This window comes from Hemibagrus wyckioides, linkage group LG20, assembly GCF_019097595.1.
Source record: "Hemibagrus wyckioides isolate EC202008001 linkage group LG20, SWU_Hwy_1.0, whole genome shotgun sequence".
Taxonomy (NCBI): Eukaryota; Metazoa; Chordata; class Actinopteri; order Siluriformes; family Bagridae; genus Hemibagrus; species Hemibagrus wyckioides.
In genome coordinates this window covers 5,988,908-6,015,317 of record NC_080729.1, presented here as the reverse complement: position 1 = coordinate 6,015,317, position 26,410 = coordinate 5,988,908, and the positions used below count along the sequence as shown (strand labels likewise).

General features: G+C 40.3%; 2 protein-coding genes across 2 annotated transcripts; both read left to right on the top strand.

The window, feature by feature from the left end:
- The first annotated feature begins 1,905 nt into the window (after positions 1-1,905).
- LOC131370617 (derriere protein) lies at positions 1,906-5,309 on the top strand. Its single transcript, XM_058417992.1, has 2 exons — positions 1,906-2,305; positions 2,721-5,309. Exons 1-2 carry the CDS (start codon positions 1,921-1,923, stop codon positions 3,476-3,478), a joined length of 1,143 nt encoding a protein of 380 aa, XP_058273975.1. The 5' UTR covers positions 1,906-1,920; the 3' UTR covers positions 3,479-5,309.
- Positions 5,310-11,303: 5,994 nt separating this feature from the next.
- Positions 11,304-25,868, top strand: crsp7 (cofactor required for Sp1 transcriptional activation, subunit 7). Its single transcript, XM_058419041.1, has 3 exons — positions 11,304-11,624; positions 21,993-22,067; positions 22,648-25,868. The coding sequence occupies exons 1-3, from the start codon at positions 11,553-11,555 to the stop codon at positions 24,250-24,252; spliced, it is 1,752 nt and encodes a 583-aa protein (XP_058275024.1). The 5' UTR covers positions 11,304-11,552; the 3' UTR covers positions 24,253-25,868.
- The last annotated feature ends 542 nt before the right edge of the window (positions 25,869-26,410 follow it).

The window sequence follows — 26,410 nt, the reverse complement described above, 5'->3', positions numbered from 1 at the left end:
TTTTTGGATTGTATGAAAATCCTTTGACATTCTGTCTTTGACATGAGATTGTTGCTCCCTGTGTAAAATAGTCCTTCTGAAACGATACCAAGCTTTCATCCCAGGTAGAAGCTACCTTCATGTTCCCATAATTTGATATAATAACACTGTTTCCCAGAAACCGTTATGATTTCTTTTACAACATAGTCATCATAGTAATCATCGATTCACTACAGGGTATGAGATATATACATATATATATACACTAAAAGTCAAAAGTTTGGACACACCTTATAATTCCATGGTCTTTCCTGATGTTTATTTCTTTCTACAGTGTAAAACAATGCTGAAGGTGACCGAAATACACAATAATGTCCTTTGAACAGTTGATATTGAGATATGTCTGCTACTGATGCTCTGTAAAGCCTTCATAACGCCTCTAATCTGAGGTGCTGTTAATTGGTGATTTCTGAGGCTGGTAACTCTAAATGAACTTCTCCTCTGCAGCAGAGGTCAGTTTTGGTCTTGTTTTACTGGGATGGTCTTCATGTGAGCCAGTTTCATCATGGTGCTTGATGGGTTTTGCAAATGCACTTGACAATACTGTTCTTGCAAAGAACTATTCCAGAACACCTGACCTTCGTGTCTTAAAATAACAACTGACTGTTTTTTGTTGTCATTACATATGGATTACTGAAGTCCATGTGTGTTATTTCATAGTTTTGAAATCTCCAGTATTGTCCTAGAATGTAGAAAATAAATCCCTAAACAAAAAACATTGAATTAAAAGGTGTGTCCAAACTTTTGACTGGTAGTATATATATATATATATATATATATATATATATATATATATATATATATATATGGTACATGATCGTCTATCTTAAATAAAACTTACAATTAATTAAGAAAAACAGGAAGATTGCTGGGAAACTTTAAAGGGAACATAACAGGCATGGCTTATTTGTCCATAAACGTATTCCAGTAAAATGTATTGTTCGATTCCCCATATCCCACCCACCCCCAAAAGAGAGTTTGCTCTGGGTGTGGTGGAGCGTACTATCTTTGGTGTACATTGCGTTGCTGTAAACGTCACATTCATATTTTAAAATAGAACCTTCCTTTTGTTCTCCTCAAAAAGGCCTGATTACTCAACAATGTTCTCTTTGAAATCCGGCATGACCAATGTTACAATGCGTGTTTGAAACCTACCTGAGCACCTTTCACATCATTTCTCAAAAGGATTCTTTCGATAGCTCCTGTTTTCCAACATTTTTTACCAGGTTTGTTGAAATGATCACCATTTTGTCGAGACTTTCGGAGATCCGTTTTAGTGTCTTAACCTGTGTTTTGCAGTTCTGGCTAGTCGATGTCCCGTCGATACTAAATGGTGCAAATGAACAATACAAGCAGGAGTGCAAAGATTGATATCAGCGTTACACCTTAGTGTATTTTAACATACCTGCATAAGTGTGTGATAAAGATCAGTGAATTACAATAAAAAACACACACACACACACACACACATCAAGGTCAGCAACACACAAACATGTCAGAATGACACGGCTGGGTGGTGTCATTATTGGAACGCTGTTGACAAAGTAAGGTGTATGACTCATCTACGCCTCTTCATATACTCCAGAGTATATATATTTATATATATATATATATATATTTCTACAGATTCTTAGAAAAGTCTTATTATTACCTGAAAATACAATACACGTGCACGGACATTCGTGTGAACTGATTTTACATCCAAAAATATTTTTACTTCATTATTACACACCATCACTTATTATTTTAGACATAAGTACATATAAATATTGAAATGATGCATATAAACCCATATTGTTCGTGAAATAAACATCTGTTACCCTGAAGTGGTTTATGGTGGTGTAATAGGTGGTAATTTGGAAAAGTATACAATCCCCCGCAATGGGCGTGGTTAGCTACGCTATAAAGGAAAGTATGTCTGGAGTTTCATCAACCATTACAATGAGAGCATCAGAAAAAGAGTTTGTCATGCAGAACTCAGCCACTCAATGCTATGTTCTCTTCGCCTGGCTCGTCTTATTTAGCTCCAGTCTACGAGGCTCCAGGGCTGTTCAGGATTATACAGGAACGAATCAAACTCTACAGCTTGAGGCTATTAAAACTAGTATGCTGGAGTACTTGGGGATGGACAGACCACCGCCGCCGCCGTCGTCTAGAGGAAGGTCGTCTTATCAGGAACTAATCAGAATATATCGTCAATACCAGAGCATGAGGAAGAACATGCAGCCTTTTCAGAGCGGCGCCAGTTTCTTCCTTCACACCACAGGTAACTAAATTTAGGCCATTTCTCAGATTAAGCCCGGATTCTTGACTTAACATTGCTGTAGGCTAGGATTAGTCTTTTGTCTTAGCGTTAGGTGATTTAGCATACAACAAGATTTTGACTCCTGAGCAAAACGTTTGCGTCTTAAATCTGTTTCAGAGACACTCTGTATAGTTTGAGAAAGCGTCTTAGTGTTTATTAATAAATATTTCGTTTATTTGGTTGCCATGTTACGTTAAAAAGTGCATGAATGGCATGAAATGTGTTTGCTTAGTGACAAAACAGCTGTGGGCATTGAGAGTCTCAGATATTTATTATGAACATTTGACAAAATGACTTTAACCTTTAAATATTTTGTGTCTTGAAACGCATGCAGTGAAATGAAATAATGACAACAGTCGATTATCTTTCTTTACAGTGCAGCCATTGAATTCTCAGCAGAATAGTCCTGAATCAGTGACTCAATGGTTCAGGGCTGTTTTTCACAGGGAGTCTCATATAACAGACGAGTTTCTCTTGGCACAAGCACAGCTGCGACTTCAAAGACCTCTGGATAACAATTTTGACCAACCACTACGCAATCAGAAAACTCTGGTTAGAATACACATAACCACCCATTCTCACATGGAAAAGGTCTTCAGTTCCAAGAAATGGCAATCAAGAGGCCACAATGTTACGATGGACGTGACTTTTGCAGTGAACAGATGGCTTGGGAAGACTAGCGACGCTTCGCTAATCGTTGACATCGGCTTTGTTAGAAACAAAGAAGGCGAAACCGAATCCACTCCGCAGATCTGTTTGGAACTTAAGCGAATGGATGGCAAGGTGAGGAAAGCTCGTTCCACGTTTGGGGAAAACTTGGAGGACGACAGCTACTGTAGTCGGAAATCACTGAGCGTTTCCTTCGAGGAGATAGGCTGGTCAGACTGGATTGTGGCTCCTGCTGGCTACACAATGTATTTCTGTGACGGCTCTTGCCCACACAATTACAAACCAGCCAGTATGCACACTCAGATAAAGTCACGTCTACATCGCTTGACCAAAGGAGCGACGCCTCGCCCATGTTGCGTGCCAGCTGACTACGAGCCCATGATTCTCATGCACTACGATAGCCGGGGAAAGCTAAAACTAACATCCTTCAATGATTTGATCGTTACCAAATGCCACTGTGCCTGAAATTTTTTAGGCTGGCACTTGCTTACAGCTGTGTGGGGAAACTTCTTTTAAATTTCAAGAAAATGGCGTTCAACAACGCTGTACACGGACACGGTTACATTTCTAACATTTCTCTGATGGGACTCGCTGGAGAAAATACACCTGGATCCTCAGTATTAAACGTAAAGAAAAAGCCTTCGTTTCACATGTAAAGTTATTATTTATTATAACTTATTAATGATATTTTGTATTCTTGTCTTTTCCTACGTTGTAGACGAGTAAGCCATTTGTATAAGTGACGCGTTTAGTATTTAAAAAACAGTATCTTGAATAATTGTGTTCAATGTAATTAATTTATTTCTGCTTGCTATGTATTTACTATGTCAAATATCATCCTTCCCTGTCCATACTATTGTTGTTGTCGAATCATTCTAATACCATTGTGTATAATGGCAGTCTTGCGTAAGTGTATTCAGCTGATTTTAAAGTAAACAATCTGTTATGATAATTTTTCAAGGTCAGGGAGTGCCAGTAATCAAAGATATGACGAACTCTTTTACAGTACAATAACCTTGGACATATAGTTTTCTACCCCACATGGCCTTGACTAACAAGTGAGCCTGAGAATGAAGCATAGTTTCTGTAGCCAAAGTCACTTGAGCTATACATTTTACTGACCAAAGTAATTGTAAAGCTCTCATGTTTTTCAAAGAACTAAGAAAGCAATAAGGATACAATTTGGAGTTGAGTCATAATTGAGGCAGCTATGGCCTTATTTTATCACTGCGTGACCTCACAACATCGAATATTGCTTGTGTCGCAATATACATACCCAATGATAAAACAATAACAAAAACCATTAGTGAGCACCACTGATTTTCAACTCAGCTCATAAACTTTGACAGTCCATCCTCTCAGTGGGTGATAAGGATCATTCTGCAGTCATTTCCAGTCATGGGCATCTGGTTAGGTCATGCACACAAACCTATCAGCTCATGTAACACATTCCTTCGGGGTGCTTAGAAATCCCCTGACGTCACATGAGCTGAAATACTCTGGTATTTGAACACAAGTGTCTCTAAGAACACGAAGCTTAGTCTCATTTTTCCAGCAGGTAGATATGATAGACAGTACTATTTACCACTAAAAGCAAAAGCTTTACACTTCTCCAATATCTGTTATCCCACTGTGTTCTACTAACCAGGACATCTGAAGGATAAATGTGAAACAGCTATAAATTTTAATGTCAATTTTACTTGCATTGTTGTTCATGTTTTACACTGTACCAATGTAAATACACATTTTTCTTGTAAAAAAAGAAAAAAAAACAGGGTAAAATGCATTTCTCCCAGCATGTGTTCCAATGACAATTCTTAGAAAGTGCTTTCTCAACAAACATTGCCATAATCAGCTGAAATGGACAGAAAGCCATTCATCAGCTTATCCCAAACCCTGCATTGTCTTTGTTTTCAGTCATTACCGTGTTAGAAGATGCATCTTTATTCTAGTCTGCGGGCCAGCATGCTTTTAAGCAGTGCAAGGTTTGTTCATCTGGTTTTACAGTCCCTGATGTCCTCACAGCATTATGCTGCCACCACCATGTTTCACTGTAGGGTTGAGGAGTCATGTGCTTTTTTCTGAAGAGTGATTTGCATCTGGACTCTGACTCTTACTTAAGAATGATAGACCTTTTTTTTTTTTTTTTTTTAGTACCCTTTTCCCAGATCTGTGCCATGACACAATCCTGTCTTAGAGTTCTAGGTCCTTTGAACTTGTTTTTCACTATGGCCTGCACTGTTAACTGCCCTTTATTTGACTGTAATAGCAGAGGGTCTTCTATCAATGTGATATTTTTAATTATTCAAAATATACATTTTTAAGAATTATTTTCAATAAAACAAACGTTTTTCAAACTTTTTTGTCTTTTCATTTGAGAACAATTTCACATCAAGAAATGAATCGATTATGAAGTGAGGCTATAATGTAACAAAGTGAAGAAAATGTGCAGTCCGGCATTAACCACATTACTTTAATGACGATTTAAATATAGTTGAACTGTGCCAAACTATAACTTATCTACCTACAGAAGAGACTATGCTTAAGCATCCAACAGCACCATGTCTAGCTTCACAGATGCATCCAGTGTCCATCCAGTGTCACCGCCTTTCCAACTTATTTCATTTGTCAATGTCCAAGTACATCCATGGACCACACCCAGGTCAAAGTGCAGTGAGCCTTTGAGGAAATTGGTGTCGGATGAAAAGCAGAGAGCTCCTATTCCACACAAGTAATCAGAGAAGCATTTTGGAATAATGGCTGGATTATGCTTGAGGGAAAAAAAAGAAGTAAAGTAGCTCACCGCCAAGGCCAATGCCAAGAGCCGGACTGTTTGAGAAAGCAGCCTTAAACTAATAGTGCCATAGATATAATGTTTCCAGCACCAAGGACAGATCCCCAGTACCAGTAAGCTGCATAGTGCCTGTAAAAAAATGACCAAAGTCCTTCATATATCTGCTTATGACCAACTGCTTCAGTGTTAAAGCAAATGCTAAAATAGTCTGGTAGACCTAAATGTTGGTGAAAGATTTACCATTGCGAATAAGTAAAGGGCATGAACATATTGCTGGAGAATATAAATGGGGTTGAGGTGGAGAGATAAAATCAATAAGTCTGAATAGCCTTAATGGCAATAACTATATGGCTGATGTCATCAGGCCCTGTAGTCTCAGGTATGTGCAACGTTCCACTCTTTACACCCCCTTTATGAATTGCATGAGGTAGATAGTGACAGAAAGAACCTGAGACTATGAGGCAGGCATGCACAGTGTCCCAGAATGGATTGAAACTGATGTTTGTGACAGCGTATAGTGTGCACAGTAAAATGGTCCTGGACTGGACCCCTCTGCCGTCTGTGAATTTTATAACCACGGGTTATTGTATTAACAGCTGTTTATTGTTGCTGATTCCAAACTTCCTCCAAATCTAGAGGCTGATGAGAGGTTGGTAGTTATCACAAAAATGGCCACGTTCATAGATCGTGGTGAAACACCACCATCTGATGGTGAAGCAGGTAAACTACATGTGGAGCTGCTTGGGGTTTTTCCTCAGTAGTTGATTTTCCACATTGAAACAAGGATGCACCATTTATTTGAAGCGTTGTTAGGGTTGTAGAGACTGTGTAGGATCTCATCGGTTCTCCTACCAGTGTGATAAAACACAGCCATACAGGATGAACTGGAACTGTGCTACAGTATCAGTGAACAAACAGTGGGCACTAGACTCATACTGTATACATAATATTAAAATGCACACATGATGCATACAAAATGCACACATTTATTTATTTTGAATAACTATGTTGTTGTATATGTTAATCCCATCATTACATACACTACTACAGGGCAAAATATATGTGAAAGGTTCTTCAGAAGCTACTAAAGAAACAGCTCTTCGTCAGTCATAGACCGGACCATTCAGTTAAGAATTCTTCAATCAAGTATTCAGTCACGGTTCCAGTTCAGAGGGCGCCTCTTTCACCTCACTAATAAGAGGAAACAAAGCATAGAATCTGAGGGAAAGAACCACCAGTGCTCCATCACCATGATCCTACATTGCTATTTGTAGTTGAAGTGCCATGGGGTCATCCTGTCTCAGCACCGTTGGAATGTCCCAAAGTTTCACCATGCTGCTTTTACTTTCTAGAATCCAGCTGAACACAACTTATATTGTGGAAACCTATTAGCAATAAAGGCAGCCTTAGGGGATCATTAGCACTGGTTAGAGGGTACAGAACATCCCTTCCTGATCCATATGGAACACTGATTATGTCAAATCATTAAAATGGATAAATCTACTCCATGCACATTGGGCTCTGTTCTTTAAAAATTTTCAAGATCATGTTAAATTACAGACCCTGCTATTCTGGGCATCCAGAGGACATTGTATCTAATAGGAGAGGTCAGTTCACATCTCATATATTGAATGCATTCAGTCATCAACTAAAAATCTGTCTTCGTCCAGTGGTCAAGTAGAATATCTGAATCAAAAGATTGAAAGACACTTCAGTCAGATGTATTAAAAGAATTCACAGGGTTTTTTTTGAGAACCCCAGATTACATTTATACATTTTCATGATAATCCTTTTACAAACACCAAAAGTGCTGTTTTTGCTAAATGCAAGCATATTAATAGTTTCTGTTTCATTATTAAAGGCTAAACATGGTCCATTTACACTATATTGCCAAAAGTTTTGGGACGTCTGCCTTTACATGCACATGAATATAATATGGAGTTGGCCCGCCCTTTGCTTCAACTCTTCTGGGAAGGCTTTCCACAAGGTGTGTTTATGGGAATTTTTGACCATTCCACGAGAAGCTTATTTGTGAAATCAGGCACTGATGTTGGATGAGAAGGCCTGACTCACGGTCTCTGCTCTTATTCATTCCAAAGGTGTTCTATCGGTTTGAGGTCAGGACTCTGTGCAGGCTAGTCAAGTTCCTCTACACCAAACTCTTTGTGCTTTGTGCACTGGTGTGCAGTCATGTTGGACTTGGAAGTTTGGCCATCCCTAAAATGTTCCCACAATGTTGGGTCTCGGTATGCTGAAGCATTAAGAGTTCCTTTCACTGGAGCTAAGGGGCCGAGCCCAACCCCTGGAAACCAACACAAGAATTTAATGATTTCTAGGGGTGTCCCAAAACTTTTGGCAATATAGTGTATGTTGACAGACAATGTGGTGCTCCATCAGAGCATCTTTCAAATGCTGAGAGGAACTCCCAAAAGATTACTTAAAGGAGTTGGAGGAAAGAGGGTGGAGCTTCTAAGGGCTGTGGGTTAATACAAGAGATTTCAAAATGGTGCTATTACATAAAAGACAGATTTTTCAGTGTAATTTTTTTGAGGACAAACCAGCATACTCCAATGTTATGCAAAATCTGTAACAGTTGGCAGTTTTCTAAACATTGTTCTGGTCTTCTGGTATCTCACTGTCTCACTTGTAACAATAAAGAGCTTTCATTCCAAATGGAGGGAAGGAGCCCCAAGTGGATAATAAGCTGCATCAGATATTTTTTATTTATGCGACACTTTCCTGCCTACACTTTTTGCTGCCACAAAACACATTAGTTTACAGTCCATGCTCTGTGTATTTCCAGCTCTGCATACACTCACTGTCCACTTTATTAGGAACACTCGTACATCTACATATTTGTGCATTTACTTATCTAAGCAGCCAATCAGATGGCAGCAGAGCAATGTAAAACAGCATGCAGATACAAATCAAAAGCTTTATATCAAAAATCAGACGTGTGACTTTGTTCATGGTATGGTTGTTGGGACCAGATGGGCAGGTTTCAGTATTTCATAAACTGCTGATCTCCAGGGATTTCATACATGACAGTGTTTAGAGATTAAACTGATTAGTGTGACAAACAAAAAAAATAATAACAAGAATCTGAGGCTGCCATGGGCACAGTGCAGTTCCTAATAAAGTAGATGGTGAGTACAGACTGACTAGGCATAACATTATGACCACCTGCCTAATATTGTGTTGAGCCAAGTCAGCCCTGACCCGTCATGCACTGTGTATTCTGACACCTTTCTATCAGAACCAGCATTAACTTATTCAGTAATTTGAGCAACAGTAGCTCGTCTGCTGGATCGGATCACACGGTCCAGCCTTCACTCCCCATGTGCATCAGTGAGCCTTGACCGTCCATGACCTTGTCGCCGGTTCACCACAGTTCCTTCCTTGGGCCATTTTGATAGATACTGACCACTGCAGACCGGGAACATCCCACAAGAGCTGCAGTTTTGGAGATGCTCTGATCCAGTGGTCTAACCATCACAATTTGGCCCTTGTCAAACTCGCTCAAATCCTTACGCTTGTCAATTTTTCCTGCTTCTAACACATCAACTCTGAGGACAAAATGTTCACTTGCTGCCTAATATATCCCACCCACTAACAGGTGCCATGATGAGGAGACCATCAGTGTTATTCACATGTGGCTGATCGGTGTATGTTATTCTGTGTATTTATTGTACTGCATTCCTCTCACACTGCACTTTACGTAGTATTGTGTACTGTTATGGGTTGCACCATAGTCCTGGAGAAACAATATTCCGTTCCCTTTTGTACAAATTGTTCAGAGAGTTGATCATTAAAACCCACAGCTTATGCAGTAAGGGGTGGAGTGATGGGGGCTGTACCTGAATACCAACCTGTTTAACCTTGTAGCTGATCTTTGAACCCCTAACTGGGTATATACTGAGGCCTTTTTTCACAAATTTACCCCAGGTAGCACCCCTGCAGCAAAGTGTCCTCCCAGAGTACTAACTTCATAAAAGCACTAAACTCTTTTAAGCTTACTGTGAATCCTTACTCTTATACACAAACAAATCACAACATGAAAACCACTGTATTCATCAAGAACCAAATTCAATACTTAATTAATGTTGAACATGCATAGGTGCATCAGCTTGCATGGACCTGTCTAGAGAATAACAAGATTGTGCTACAGGTAGAGAGCTACAAAGAATACATTCTTCTGCTGATGAAAACAAGATTATCGAACATCCCTGGCTATATTTGATCAACATTTATGAGTATGAAAGATTCGTACAGATAAGTTAATATGTATGCTGCAATGTAACCTTATTTGTTGTAATATTATCTGTGATATTTGCAATTAATTCTAATTTATTTTTTACAGACCAAGTATACCATTTCAATTAAAACTTAACTTTAGATGTGCCTTATTGGCATGAATGTTATAAAAAGTACACAAAAAACGGACAGCTAAGTGTTTGAACATATTCTATGTAGCGTATACTTGTATACTGAATGTGTGTACCTTCACTAGTGAGTATTATATTCTGTTGCAAACCAAGAACTGGTATTTATATACTATATTGGCAAAAGTTTTGGGACACCCTTCCAAAATATTTAATTCAGGTGTTGTTTTTCAGGGGTTGGACTTGGCCCCTTAGTTCCAGTGAAAGGAACTCTTAATGCTTCAGCATACCAAGACATTTTGGACAATTTCATGCTCCCAACTTTGTGGGAACAGTTTGGGGATAGCCTCTTCCTGTTCCAACATAAAGACATGGATGAGCGAGTTTGGTGTGGAGGAACTTGAGTCCTGACCTCAACCTGATAGAACACCTTTGGGACGAATTAGAGCGGAGACTGCGAGTCAGGCCTTCTCGTCCAACATCAGCGCCTGACCTCACAAATGCTCTAGAGGAATGGTCAAAAATTCACACAAATACACTTCTAAACCTTGTGGAAATACGTCCCAGAAGAGTTGAAGCTGTTATAGCTGCGAAGGGCAGGGCAACTCCATATTAGATTCATGTGCATGTAAAGGCAGATGTCTCGGTTTTGACCTGGCTCGCAGTCTAGTGTTCTATCAGGTTGAGGTGCAGGCCAATCAAGTTCCTCCGCACCAAACTCCCTCATCCATTACTTTATGGACCTTGCTTTTTGCACTGGTACACAGTCATGTTGGAACACGAAGGGGTCATCCCCAAACTGTTCCCACAAAGTTGGGAGCATGAAATTGTCCAAAATGTCTTGGTATGCTGAAGCATTCAGAGTTCCTCTCACCAAGCCCAACCCCTAAAAAACAGCCCCCGAATTCACGGTTTTGGAGGGGTGTCCCAACACCTTTGGCAATATAGTGTATGTAGCATGTACGGACAGGCGCACGCGGTAATGTACACTACACACGCTACGCCGTTTGGAACACAGCCACTGAACGTAGCGTTACGTTGATCTGGGCGCTATGTGCGCGCGCCTACGCAATGACGTTTCGCAGTGCTCCGATTTCCCATAATGCATTGAGGAAACGTTTTGATCCAATTCACTCGAAGAGATCGGGGAGGCACTCTCACCGCTATGAAGCGAAAAGAAACGACAACTGGCGAATCGTCATTATTCGGCTGAAATGATTCGGGTTCTCGAGCTAACAGGCATATAAGAAACATGCGGATAGGATACGACTCGAAAATCCAGAAAGAGCTGTAGTTTCTGCAGTGTGCGCACCCTTAAACTCGGAGGATTTTCCCCCGTCGGCCGCTTCGCACCGACCAGGCAATGACAACGGCCTCCGCAACCCCGCAGCAGATGAGAGAGCGGCTGCTGCAGGCCATCGACAGCCAGAGCAATGTGAGTAGCTCGTTAGCTAACTAGCAGCACCCTGTTGTTATGCCGTTTTATAACGCGAAATTTCAGAATTCTTTTAATTCCCTCGTGTACATATGAAGCATATTACCCCAACTCGTCGAACAAGACCTCGGTGTCAGTTAATGTCTTGGTTTGTTGTGAAATAAGATGGCCGGTTAAAGCTGCTGAAGTAGCCGGCTAACTGTTAGCCGAAGTTTAGCGACGAGGCGTTTAAAGTTGTTCGTATCGTTAGCCAGCCTGCCACAACAAGTGCTTTTTTTTTTATTAACTCAAGCTTTCATGTGCTGCATTTGTTTAGTGATTTACGTCCTTTTATTTGTACAGCAACATTCATATTCTTCATGCACATAAGTTTGACAATAATCAGCGTTAGCTAATGCTCGGCTAACTGCCTCCTCTCAAACGGAGCTACAGCAAAGGGTGCAGGTCATCAGTTAGCTGCTAAAGTAAAGTCAAAAATAGTCCGGTTAGAACAGCAAAACAAAGCGTGACATTCATTAACACGGTTTACGAGAATATAGACTAATGAAAGCGTTTTGTTAATAATTATTACTCGGGATAACTGTGTGTTCAGAAGGCCATTAATGTCAGCTAAGTCGTGTTGCTTTCCTTCACATGGAGCTAACGAGAAGTTGAAGCTAAGTGGCTAAGTGAGTCTGGGCTGCACATTTCTGAACATTATAACATTAAACAAATACTTTTTTTTTTTTTTTTTTTAAATATCCTGACATTCATTGACGAAGAGCTCGAAGTCCTGTAAGTTTTGTGCTGAATATAAAACTATTTAATAGCAATATTATGTAGTAAGTAGTTGTCCTGCTTTGACACACAGCTGTCCTGCCATGCAGCACTGTACTGAGGTGATTAAAGTAAATACATGTTGTTACTCGTCCAGCTCCTTGGTTACTGATGATTTAATAATAGTCTGATATCATTTCAGTTAATTACTGAAAACTTTACTTTGTATATTTGCACACTGTATTTGATCAATTAAGTGAAATCTAATAGATGAAATAGATAGTAATAGTGACCAGTCCTAGCTCGGGCAAGCTTTCAGCTTATAGTTATAAACATCATTGCTTACATTTATAAACATCATTCCGAATAATCAATCTACCTGCATATCTTTCACAAAAAGAGCGTACATCTGGATTTATCATCACTTGAAATATGTTTCACTTTGCCGGCTCGATGTCTTTACTGGTATTTCATGTGCCATGTGCCTAGTTACTCTTAACAGGGTTAACAAAACCCTTATAAAGCTAAAAACTAATTAGAATATAAATTACGTTATTTGTTCATTATCTTCAGTCCAATCAACTTTATCCTGGAGCTTGTCTCGGGAGCAGTGGGAACACAGCATACATGGTGTAGAGTACTATACACTCGTGCGCACACACACACACACACACACTCCTATGGATTATCATTGTCTATTTGGGAAGTGGAAGGAAACCAGAGAACATGGAGGAAACCCACATGGCCATGAGGAGAACATGAGGTGAAGCTTCAGCAAGTGTCCTGGAGCCCTGAAGCTTGACCTGGCAATGCAACCTGCTTTGCCTCCCTAATATACTACTTCTACTACTACCAGTACTTATTGTTATTGTTATTACACTTACTTTATTTTGTCTAAACTATTTCTATGTAGCATCTAATTGGAAATAATAGCTGGTATATGTAAAGTTTCCACTGCATGACGTTCTTACACAATGTCAATCAACATGGCTTCTTTCATACTTGTAAGCAGGAATGTGTGTAAACCTAAATATCTTTCTCGTCACACATCAGGGCAGTGGCCCAACTCAGTCGCCGAGTCCCTGACCTAGTGCCTGAAGTCCTATTCACACCGAGTGTGTCTCATCAAATCTTTATTCTGCTTCATTATAAAATTATTTCGCTCTTCACCAGCTATGTAAGTGTTTAGAGGTGTTGAGAAAAAAAAAATTCAACTCTATACAAATTCTGCAAACTCGGACTTTCTATATGCTGTGCACTTTCTTTAAAATCCAAATCTTTGAAGATATGATCATCTACTGTATCTGCACCAACATGGGAAACAAAATAAACATACCAGTGTCACACTGCCCCACTGTCTCCTGTCACATTTTTAGCTGGACGAGTTTGTACAGCTGGCAGGTCGCTACGGATAAAACAAGTTTCAATGAAGATGAATGAAGGGCTTAAGACGGACATAATTCTGTATCACAATTTCATATCTCTTTAACATATTGTAATTTTTATTGATCATTTTTGTACAGGAGAAAAAACTAACTATACAAGATGTCTCATCTGAGGTATGCTTTACTAATGACTGATTTGTTCAGCCTAAGCCATGTCCAGATGGACTGAAGTATCTCTCTCTTTTTAGGTACGAGTTTCTTATCTTAGTTGCACTGATGCCTCGTCTGTGTCAGGGTGTTGTGAAGAGGTTCACATTGTCACGCTCTTCTGTGCTTGATTTTGTTACAGTGCAAAAGTGACAGATAGAAGAACAGCCTCATATACTATATGTGAGATCACGTGCGCTTTACTGTGTACATTCCCATCGGTAGTCCCTGTGCCGAGTTGCTCCATATTTTTATGAATTTAAACTTTTCTTCTCTTTAATCTCCAGCCTGCATTGTCACTGCACATCGCTGTATGTGTGAACGTAATGTAACTCATTTAAGGTGCTGCTTGGTTTACATACTATATTGCCAAAGGTTTTGGGACACCTCTCCAAATTTTTGAATTCAGCGACTTTGGTGTGGAGGAACCTCACGGAGGTCTGACCTTAACGCAGTAGAACACCTTTGGGACAATTAAAGCAGAGACTGTGAGACAGGCCTTCTCGACCTCATGAATGGGCTTCTAGTGGAATGGTCAAAAACTCCCATAAACACACTCCTTAACCTTCCCAGAAGAATTAAAACTGTTATAGCTGCAAAGGAAGGGCCAACTCCATAATACATTCATGTGCATTTGTGTGCCTTTGTGCCCAAAGGTGTTCTATCGGGTTGAGGTGAGGACTTAAGTTCCTCCACGCCACACTCACTCATCCATGTCTTTATGGACCTTGCTTTGTGCACTGGTGTGCAGTCATGTTGGAACAGGAAGGGGTCACCCCAAACTGTTCCCACAAAGTTGGGAGCATGAAATTGTCCAAAATGTCTTGGTATGCTGAAGCATTTAGTTCCTTTCAGTGGAACTAAGCCCAACCCCTGAATTCAATGATTTAGAGGGGTGTCCCAAAACTTTTGGCAATATAGTGTGTCTGATGCTATGCCCAGCCATCACTCTGGAAATGAGAATGGAGCTTGTAGTTGAGAAGTCTACACATTGTTGACTAATAGGAAGTTGGGTTTTCTGTGGCTTTTACTGTTTGGCGGTGACCAAGCACATGGCTGAGATTTTTTTCTGTTGATTCTACTTAGTGTTGAAGAATGTAAATTTGTCTGCTTATAACAGAGCCCTTCTAACAGATAATCAGATGATGAATTTGTCTCCAACATGTTTTAAAGAAAAAAAGGGGGACTTTTACTCTTTCTACTGCATGATTGAGGTCTGGTGGCTATTAGGGAGTTTCAGAGGTGTACAGTGGGGTTGAGGTCAGAGTTTTGTGCAGCTTATATTGTGGATTGTCATTTTTGGGTCTTTTAGTGTCAGTGAAGGGAAATTTTGAATTTGCTCTAGATAAGGGTGTCTGCCAAATGGCATAAAAGTAATAGGTAAGCTAACTGAGTGTAATTAATTTAACAACCTGTAAAGCAAATGCAGATTAATTACGCATTTGTCCTGTGGGTGCTCACAGTACGCAAAACACAACCTCTCTGAACAGGTTTATTCTGCTAGTTAAGTCAAGAAAACATATCTCCATTTCCTGTCATCATTATCAAATTTACTGTTCCTGATCAGGGTAGTCAAATAACCGCTTCAGGCACCAGTATTCAAATACTGAACTCTGTTTGATTATGCCCTACTTTTCATGAAGTCAGTGGCATTGTACATGAGTAGCAATATTCTGACACAGAGAACAGCTCTGTGGTGATGTGCGGGTCAGGCTCAGTTTATACTCCTGTGTCTGTGTCTGTATCTGTGAACACGTGTAGGCATGGTGCTCAGGTGACCGTATAGGAGTCTACCTTTGTTTCCACTAGAGTTCAGGAAATTTGTTGATTCTTCAGTAACGGTTTTATCCTGGCTTTTCTCCTGGGAACACTGGGTACACCCCCACACACATTTGCACAGGGGGATTTTGGTTTCAGTGTTTCAGAAAATGAGAAACTAAAAAAAAAAAATTCATGGGCTTAACAGCGAGGCTGACTATCACTTGCTTTCTGCTGAAAAAAGGGGGCAGTTTGCCACGGTTTTAGTTTTCAATTAGCTCAACGGAAAAATGACTGAAGTGTAGTGAAAGACTCGCATTTGCCTTCAGTAGCTGTTAGTTTTGCTTCTCGCTTGCATTGTCTGTGTGGACTTTGACCTGAAAATTCACAAGCCTCATTCTTGTGAACCAATAGCAAACAAGAAACTGGGACTGTGGGCTCTTTTTGGTTTAAAAAAAAATGGAGGATTTGCTGTTTATTCAATAGCAGATACACAAAAAGATTGCTTTGCCCATTTTGTACTGCCATACAATGATAAATCAGCCAAGAGGTTTCAGATACTACTTTGTGATAAGGTATGATGCATTTTGTTACAGGGATTTAAAAATAACATGCGTTTGAGGTAGTATATTGGCGTACTAGCTCCGCAGTCTAGCAGCAAGCATGTGCTGGAAGATTCCCTCAGACCTTTAAAGCACTTTTGGCCTTGCACACTATTGCCAAAAGATTTGGAACATTTGGCTCGCTGTCTCTGCTCTATTTCATCCCAAAGGTGTTCTATCGGGTTGAGGTCAGGACTCTGTGCAGGCCAGTCAAGTTCCCCCACACCAAACTCGCTCATCCTTGCTTTGCACACTGGAGCACAGTCATATTGGAACAGTAAGGGGTCATCCCTAAGCTGTTCCAATGAAGTTGGGAGTTCTTTTCACTGGAACTAAGGGGCCAAGCCCAACCCTAGAACAACAACACCTGAATTCAATGATTTGGAGGGATGTCCCAAAACTTTTGGCAATATAGTCTGTGTGTACAATACTCCAGCACCAGTGCTAACACAGACAGCTGTACATGTTTGCGCAGTGCATTCACGCACGTCTTTGCTGATTCAGTATGGAAATTTTGACGTTACTGTTAACAGAGAAAGCAGGACTCAGAAAGAGTCTGCAGAGTGCAAAGCATCTGTCAGCGTAACTAGCTAACAGCTGAATGTGAACAGCTCTGTGCTTCAGACATGCCACCTTGTGACTAACACTACTGTTAAGTTTGGCCTGGTGTGATTTTATGTTTCCATTCTACTGCACAGCTTTTGTTTCATTATCTGCTGCTAAGAGTGGAACAGATCACGCAAACAATGCCATTATTTAGGTTAATCAATCTAAGACGAGATATATTTTAAATTGAAATATATCGTGTTGGCTTGAATTGTGTTTGAATGTTGTCGAGGGATGTTACCTTCCTGCGGTAGATGAGCTGCTACAACAGATCAGCGCATCGGGTTCCACTCCTGTCAGCCAAGAACGAGAGTCTGAGTCTGCAGCGTACACGGACGCGCTCAAACTCTGGGTAGCTGTCGATTGGAAAAGACCATGGGTCTCTGCAGTCTTGAAAACTGTCTAGTTTTGCTGATCCAGCACTTCCTGACTGCACAGCTCTCATTATTGCACTGTCCAAGATGCTCCTTAAACCAGACATGGTAGAAGTGCTAGCCTTTATATAGGCTCTGGGCAATTAAGGTCTTGTAAAAATGCTGTTTTATAAATGGTGATGAATTTAACAATGAAAGCAGTAGTGGAGGCCGATGTGTCTGTCTTGGTCTCCATAATCTGTTTCTACAGATAGATCACTCTAAACAGTTTGTATGAGACAAGTCCAGCTTGTGTACTTCTGGTAAAAAAACAATAGCCAAGAGATGGTGGTTTCTTAGCTTGCACTTCTTCCTCATTTTTTTATTTAGGTAGAATAGACTGTCAGCATGGATACCTGAGAAAAATTACTCAACTACTGGATTTAACCCAACGTTAATGTGATATTCTACCTAGCCAAGGACCATCAGAATGCTTGAAATGTGGGTTCTTTTTCCATCTCTGCCAGATCCACACAGAAAGCCAAGAGAAATAGAGCTGAAAAAATAAATGTTAAAAATAAAATGCTCAATAATAAACTAAAACAAACTCTGCTTACTAATTTGCTCACTAATACTCACTCACCGTTCTGTTTAACATCTGAAGACATAGTGGTGATAGTCTTTTATTTAGGTATAATATAACTAAGGTAAAGTAACTTAGGTATAATATAAAACTAGTACATAAGTGTCAATAATCAGGACTCTGTTATTCATTATCTTTGAGGATGAAAAGATTTCATTCCATTTCCATATCTTTGTCTGCTTCAGTATTTTATAATATAATTAAACAAAATATTACTGCCAAATGTTAAAGAAGCCTCCTGGTGGTCCAGCGGCAGGATCCTGATCTCGAATTTCTGGGCAGGGCTCTAACCCAGCAACTGAAGAGTTAACTCTCAGTCCCGGTCCCAAGCCCGGGTTAAATGGGAGGGTTGTGTCAGGAAGAAACAACAAATAATGCTAAATGTTAAAGAATTATACATTCACAATGGTACTTTGATTACTGGCATCATCCACATAAGTTTCTGTAAACAAAATACTATATGGACAACCTGCATGTTGCTGCTAATCAGTAGGTTATGTTTAGATTTGCAGCATATGTAGTTTTGTGTTGTCTTGTCTCACACCATAGTCCCTAAGGAACACGGTTTTGTTTCACTCTGTGCCACTGTAACAGCTGTACATGTTTGAAATGACAATAACGCCACTTGATTGACCTGAAAAATCACTTGAGGTATTCATCTCTTCACTTAAATAAACATCAGTGTTGCCAGCTTTTCATCAGTGGAAATTAGCGAAGGCACGCTCAATGCCGCTACACTGTCCCTTTGTCGAGGAAGTTGTCTGAAGCTCCATGTGTGCACACGCCAATTTATTGGCTTGGATAGGACACATGACTGAGGAATATGCGCCAGCATGTCCAAATAAGTGCATCTACGTCCCATCACTCCAGCTTCTATTTGTCTGAAGGAAGCACAAGCGGACACTCGGGGTGTGGCCAGCAGCGCAGTGTCTCGTTCCCTTCTCAGGGAACCTGGTTACATGCGTAACCTGGTGTAGTTCCCTTTTGTGGGAGCTCGACGCTGCACCATAACTGATGCTATGGGAACATCAATACCCATGCCACCACACGCCGGTCGATGTCTGTCCCCAGGGCCGTGAGACAGCACGAGCAAACCAGGAACTGGACATCAATCAGCCCTGAAGGACCTGGGACCCTGGTCATTTACTGATTTGCTTATGAATTGTTTATCATGAACATTGGTGTCAAATTAGAGTAGACAGAAGGAAGGCTTTCACTTGGAAAATAGTAGAATAGGATAATGTTTTATCAGAATATATATTTAAAAAAAAAAAAAGATTTCTTTCAATAGGAAATGAATTACTTTAGGCTATGTCTACACTAATCCAGATAAATTTGAAAAGGGCGTTTTATCGTTCTCATTCGTTTCCCAAAAGTTGGTCATCCACACTGAAGCGTCCCGAAAACGCTTACATCCCTGTACTGCGCACGAGTAAAACGTAAGACGCCTCGAGCTGCGTCATTTCCGGCTGGTGTTTATTTACTTTCCGGCGCTTTAAAATGCCGCGGCAGTATGTGGAGGAAAAGCACCAAGTTCGTTTAAATGGAAGGACAGTGAGGTGGAGTTGTTACTGCGAGTAACACAGGACTTGCAAAAGCTAGTCAGACAGACGAATCAGTAGCTGTGAAAGGTGAGTAGTCTCAAACAAAACGTGTAAATCTCTCCTTTTTTAAAACAAAAAAAAGGTATGCAGGTGGGACGTCTGTGGAAGGTTAATGATGCATGATTACATACTCACTCATTAGTTTGTCGAGCGAACCTGCTTCTCAACTCGTATAATCACTCATGAGCTGGAGAGCCGTAGAAAGTGCAAGACGTCTGTAAGATGTGTGCTCGGTCACTAGATTTGTTGCTAGGTCACTATTTATTTTACGTAAAGGTTGCAAAAGAGGTCTAAACAAATCAGCAACAACGCCGCTAATAACGTTTCTGTTACATTGGCAGCAAAAGAATGTGTGTGTTGATTAAATTTGTTTTTAACAGAGGGTTTTAACGCTCATGATAAGCTGATAAGGTTTATGTTTAATATAATATAGTTATTGCTGTTCAACCCGTCAATCAAATCATGACACTGATTGTGTGACAAGCACATTTTTTAATGTGGAATAAAATTAAAGTCGATTTCAATGTCTGATGCCTGGGGGAAAATGTTATGTTCAGGTGCTACAAGTAAAGAAATCAGGCTATAAATAATATTTCATTGTCATTTGTAACAGCTGCTTGATTTCTAGCACTTTTACTTTGGTTGAAAGCGAGAGCAGTGTGTCAGACATACAGCCCGCAGGCTGGGACTGGCCTGATAAATATCCTAATTAAATATACACACACTTTTCTCCCCTCCAAATATTTTAACTCCACATTCAGGCTCTGCCACCTCTTATTATGTTCCATGTTTTAGACGTCTGTATTGACTGGAGCTGCTGCTGAGTTTGTTACACTGACTCCTTACCTGCTATGATATTTGCAATCAGACATCCAGGTTTTACTTGGCAAATACAAAGAAAATCTGTTGCCATGTGCGTATACGTAAACCGATCAGCCATAACATTATGACCACTGACAGGTGCTGTTAATACCAATGATTATCTCCTCATCGTGGCACCTGTGTGTTTAGTGGGTGGGATATATTAGGCAGCAAGTGAACATTTTGTCCTCAAAGTTGATGTGTTAGAAGCAGGAAAAATGGGTAAGCGTAAGGATTTGAGTGATGGAACAGTGGAGACCCGGCGACAGGGTCATGGACCGCCAAGGCTCACTGATGCACATGGGGAGTGAAGGCTGCCCCGTGTGATCCGATCCAACAGACAAGCTGCTGTTGCTCAGATTACTGAAGAAGTTAATGCTGGTTCTGATAGAAAGGTGTCAGAATATACGGTGCATGACGGGTCAGGGCTGATTTAGCAGGGAAAGGGGGACCACCGCAATATTAGGCAGGTGGTCATAATGTTATGCCTGATTAGTGTGTAATCCATGATTGAAAAAAATAATTTAGCTGCATCACATTTCTCTGCTTGCTTTAAAGTATCAGCTTTATCAGCTTCGAAGTTCCTTGGCTTAGATTTTACATGTCTCTGGGTACTGGAGCAATAAACACCAATGGCAACTGCGAACACCTCGGTCCAAATGCACCAAAGGTGTTCATTTGGGTTTAGATCAGCAAAGAAACCTACAGCGTTTCTATAATTGGATGTTAACTTGGCACTAGGATGTAGTGGTGTGAAGTTTTTGGCTGGTAATTGGTGTATGAAAAATAGAACATTAAAAATTAAGTAAGCTGCTGACATTAAGATGAAAGATTCCTGCTTGTGTATTGATTGTCCATCACATGCTTCTAAGAAGATGGGGGGGACTTGATGAAAGCGGGCTTTAATAATCGTCTGATGGAGTGGCCGGCGTTTTTCAACCAAACTGAATTCCATTGAGAATCCATGGAACCGTATCAGACAACATTTTAATGCCCCTGGATGTCAGGTTTCTTCAAAGGCATGAACTGCAGGATGCTTTTCCAACATCAGCTCGCTAATTCAGGGTCTAACCAGGTCAATGGATCATGGGCTCATCGCGATCATACTCAACTATGGCAATAAATAAGCTTCTTGTTTTGGAGGATTGTTACATAGAAATGATTACAGTATTTTCTTTTTGAATCAGCTCTGAATAAGTATAGTTTGTGTAAAAAGCCACGTTCATGAAATTCATGTTTTGCCTTTGGGAAAAGTGCGTCTTTTGTTAAATTGTGACTCTCTGTCCAAATATTGCAGGAAATGCCTCATAGTTTTGATCATGTAAACTTATATTTATATATATATATATATATATATATATATATATATATATATATATATATATATATATATATATATTTATATATATATATATATATATATATATATAAATATATAAATATAAATAAATAAATAAATAAATAAATAAATAAATATCACATGCTGTATACATGCTACAGAGCATGTAGTAGGATCTCAGTGATTTATTTGGATAATTCAGACATCACCCCGTCTGTGTATCTCTTAACATGCTGCTGTTTTCTCTCCAACAGATATGTAACATGGTTGCAGTCCTTGATGTTATCACCAATTTGGAGAAATATCCAATCACTAAAGAAGCACTTGAGGTTGGTATATTCCTCACTGTGAGAATTATTTGTGAAACCTTTAAATATGTGACTGAACAGCAAACCATGTGATCAGATGTTTTTCAAAGCCTTGATGATAAAAGGACTCATGGCGATATTGTCAGCTATTCTGGTACCGGGGATGACTGATGGTGAAGATGAACGGTATTTACACTCACAGTCGTTGACCAGTCACTGGTGCCCAATAGCTTTCTTCTGTGTTTTGTTATTCTTAAAAGAATGTTTTTAGCAATTAAACAGTGGATTGGTCTAAATTTCCTTGTGTGTCTGCTATTGTTTAAATATTGCCATTGATTTATATATCAGTTTTACTCACAAAGGTCATGTTGAATGTGTCTTAGTCACATTTTATCTATAACTGTATCCTGAAAGCAGTTAACTTAAACTGTACATCATTGCATCTAATTAGAATCCGAGACATTGCTTATGTTTTATTTATAATCATTGCAAATATTCTAACAGCCGTCAGATTTATACTCTTGCACTTTACACTCTTGCCAAGTGCCCTGAAATACCACTGGACAGTTGTATTAATATAATCATTTTCTTTTAAATACAGGAAACTCGATTGGGAAAGCTTATTAACGATGTCAGGAAGAAGACGAAAGATGAAGACCTTGCTAAACGTGCCAAGAAACTGCTTCGAAACTGGCAGAAACTGATTGAGCCCAGCCAAAATGATGCTCCTTCTCGAGGAGTGCCGGGCACCCCAGGCTCAGCCAACGGCAGTTCTCATCCGTGCCGAACAGACACGCCTCCATCCGTTCCCCCACCCAGCAAAAAGTCTCCCGAACTTAAGAACAGAAATGATGTTCACAATACTTACTCAGCTACAGCGGAAAAGTCTAGAAACCGAAAACACAGGGGGGACCAAAGGGATAGTCCGCAACCGCCCACTAAAATGCACAAAACATTATCCTACGGGCACACGTTTTCCACCACCCCTCCATCAAATGGATTTAGCGGCAGCCCGGAGCCTTTCCTAGAAAAACAAGATGATGCACCTTCTGATAGAAACTGCCCAGAGCATCTAGACAATGACAAACAAAACAAAATCCCTGTTAATGCTGTTAAGCCTCATCCGAGTTCTCCAGGGCTTACCAGACTCCCCAGCACTTCATCCTTACTCAAAACGTCAGTGTTACAGCAGCAATCAAGAACAGAAGGAGATGGAGGTGACAAACTTTCAATCAGTAGTCCTCAATTCTCATTAAGTCCACATACTGTAGCTCGTGAGACAGTGGCTAAGAGGTCTTCAGCTTATGCATCAAAAGGGACTCTGTTGAGCCCATCTCATAACTCTGCCCAAGTGCCCTCTCTTTTGCCTTTAACCTCCCCAAATCAAATGTCTCACGCTGACGGCCGTCTAACTCTAGACCTAGACGACACGGAGGTTCCCTTCAACAGAAATATCGAGAGAACCTCTGAATCCCTTCATAACAGTACAGCACAGGAGCCTTCAGAACTGTCCCGGCACAATTTCTCACCCGAGGTTCCTAAAGGTGGGACAGAAAGTGCGACCTTGAACAAAAAAAGAAAGAAGTACAGGTCCAGAGACTACATGGTAAATCTTCAAGGCCAGTCCTCGGAGGACAGGACGAAGCCCGTGCGCTTAAAAGAGCGCAGGTTGACTTTTGACCCAGTGACGGGACAAATCAAACCCCTCACTCCGAAGGAATCTCACCAGGAGGAGGAATGCCAGGGACCACCAGTTTTCGAGCCTGTAAGGATCGAGACCCCCCAACAGAGGCCACCTACGACTGCTCAAAATCCTTTCCAGCAAACGAACTGGAAAGAGCTGTCCCGGAACGAGATCATTCAGTCCTACCTTAGTCTTCAGAGCAACGTTCTGACCTCCTCCGGAGCTCAGACCCACGGCGCACACTTTTTCATGACCGAGTATTTGAAACAAGAGGAAAACGCCGTTAGGGAATTGCGGAAGACTCACGTTCTCGTCCCGAACGGCTCCACCGACGAACTACCCGGCGCGAGTCGAGAGGTGACGCACGAGGACCTCCATAGAATAGACAAAGAGCACTGGCCGGGAGTCAATGGCTGTTATGACACCAATGGAACCTGGTATGATTGGACAGACTGTATATCATTGGATTGTCATGGTGATGAGACCAAATTAAATATTCTGCCATATGTCTGCCTAGACTGAGAAAGCGGCTCTGAATGGCTTTTGGTTTTCATTGCCCCCCCCACAACTGTGAGTTTAAAAACAGAGTCAGAACTTCTTTATATTCAGTACTGAAGTTTTCTGATCCGTGGAGTGAAAGGAGGGGGGGGCTCTTCGGTTTTCTTAAATAATAATAATTAAAAGAAAAAAAAGCTAATTAAAATAGATGTCCTGTTTGTAATGTGCTGCTACCAACAAAAAATTTGCAAACTAGATTTGTAAATGATGGCTCAGTCCGAGTACCTGGGCCAGTTATTGCACAGTGTGTATAGGAGTCAGAGCACTAAGCAGTGCAGGTTGGAAAGCAAGTCAGAAACTTTGGCAGTTACAAAAACAAAAAGAAGAAAAAAAAAAAAAAGCTTTATGTGACTTAAAGAATAAATTATACTTTTTTTTATCATGTATGCATCTATTTATTTGACTTGATCATATATTTTTTTTCCTACCAGAAGGTTTATCTGCCAAGATGTGTGAATATACACACTTATTTTTATTTTTATTCCCACCCCCCCACCACTCTTCTTCTCCCCCCCCCATCCCTCCATTTTCTTTGTGATGGACATGCGGTGTGTACATTTTGTCTGTCTCGTGCCATTGCATTGCAGCCACCAACATTCCATGTGATCCTGTGTATGTGATTTCCTCCAGAAGAATCTATTTGCGATGGGGTTTGACGGAAGGTATAATAGATATATATTTGCTTAGATCGGTATACAGATATCCAAGAAATAAAGGTTTATTTCACTTCATGCCGCACTTGAGGAGTGGCAGCGGAGAGTGCCGCCTCTCTTTTATTTATTTAAAGATGCTGGAAATGTACTCGTTACCATTCCTTTAGACGATGTTTGCCTTAACTGGACACAGGAGAAAAAAATAATAATAATTTCGGGAATTTAGAGCATTTTGTTTTTTTGTATACGGTTTCCAGCCCATCTCTCTGTCTGTCTGTCTCTCTCTCTCTCTCTCTCTCTCTCTCACTCTCTCACTCTCTCACACTGACAGTAAATGTGCATTATCTGCATGTCTGTACATAGTTCTTTCAGTCCATGTAAACTGTTGCAGAGTGTTTGTTTAGTGAGAGGTGATCCTTTGTTTTGAAGATCTTTCACGTTCATCGACCGGTCAGTTAATTTATAATGTAATTCTACTACACTCAACATTTCCATGGTCTCTCTCTCTCTCTCTCTCTCTCTCTTTCCCACCTTCCTTCCCTTTTTAAAATTTAAATCTGGTTTGTTTCATTTTCATAAAGGTTTTGTTAAAAGGCAGCGAGAGTCATTTTTGCTGCTGACTTGCAAACACTGTGTGCTCTGCTACTTTCGTACCAATGTGCCTTTAATGTATAAAAAAAAAAGGAAAGAAAAAAAGAAGAAAAAAAAAGAAATTGGAATGGCTTCAGCTAGCTTCACTTGAAAAGTACAACATGTTTCTTAATACCATGTCCGATATTGCAGGGATACACATTGTTTTTTTTCTGAAGCAATGAGCTCAACCCTTGTTTAAGGGGATCATGAATCTGCAATAAAACCAGATGGCAAACTATTCTGATCAGTTGGTTGATCAATACTTTTATTTTTTGTTTTTTTTTTTTGTTCAGTGTTCAACATGACTCGTTTGTTCAAAATAAATGATTTGATTGAACCTTTTCCATTTTGGTACCGTTTCTGTTAGTCAATCTGTCAAGCCTTTCAGTTCTGTTGCAGAATAATATCTTTTCTGTATGGTTGGTTGGAGGGGCGGGGCTTGGGAGTGGTCCTTTTTTTTTTGTTTGTTTAATGTGTTACTGTTTTAGAAGAAAAAAAATCTCCCTGTTATGGATGGGAACAGATCCTTACCGGGACATTCAGTGGTCATAATGTTATGCCTGATCAGTGTATAACGCTGATTTATCTCCTCATCGTGGCACCTGTTAGTGGGTGAGATATATTAGGCAGCAAGTGAACGTTCTGTCCTCAAAGTCGATGTGTTAGAAGCAGGAATCGACGGGCAAGCGTAAGGATTTGAGCGAGGGCCAAATTGTGATGGCTAGACGACTGGATCGGAGCGTCTCCAGCTCTTGTGGGGTGTTCCTGGTCTGCAGCGAGTCAGTATGAATCAAAAGTATCCTGTAAGTTGCGAGGTGGACATCTGCTGCTAACAT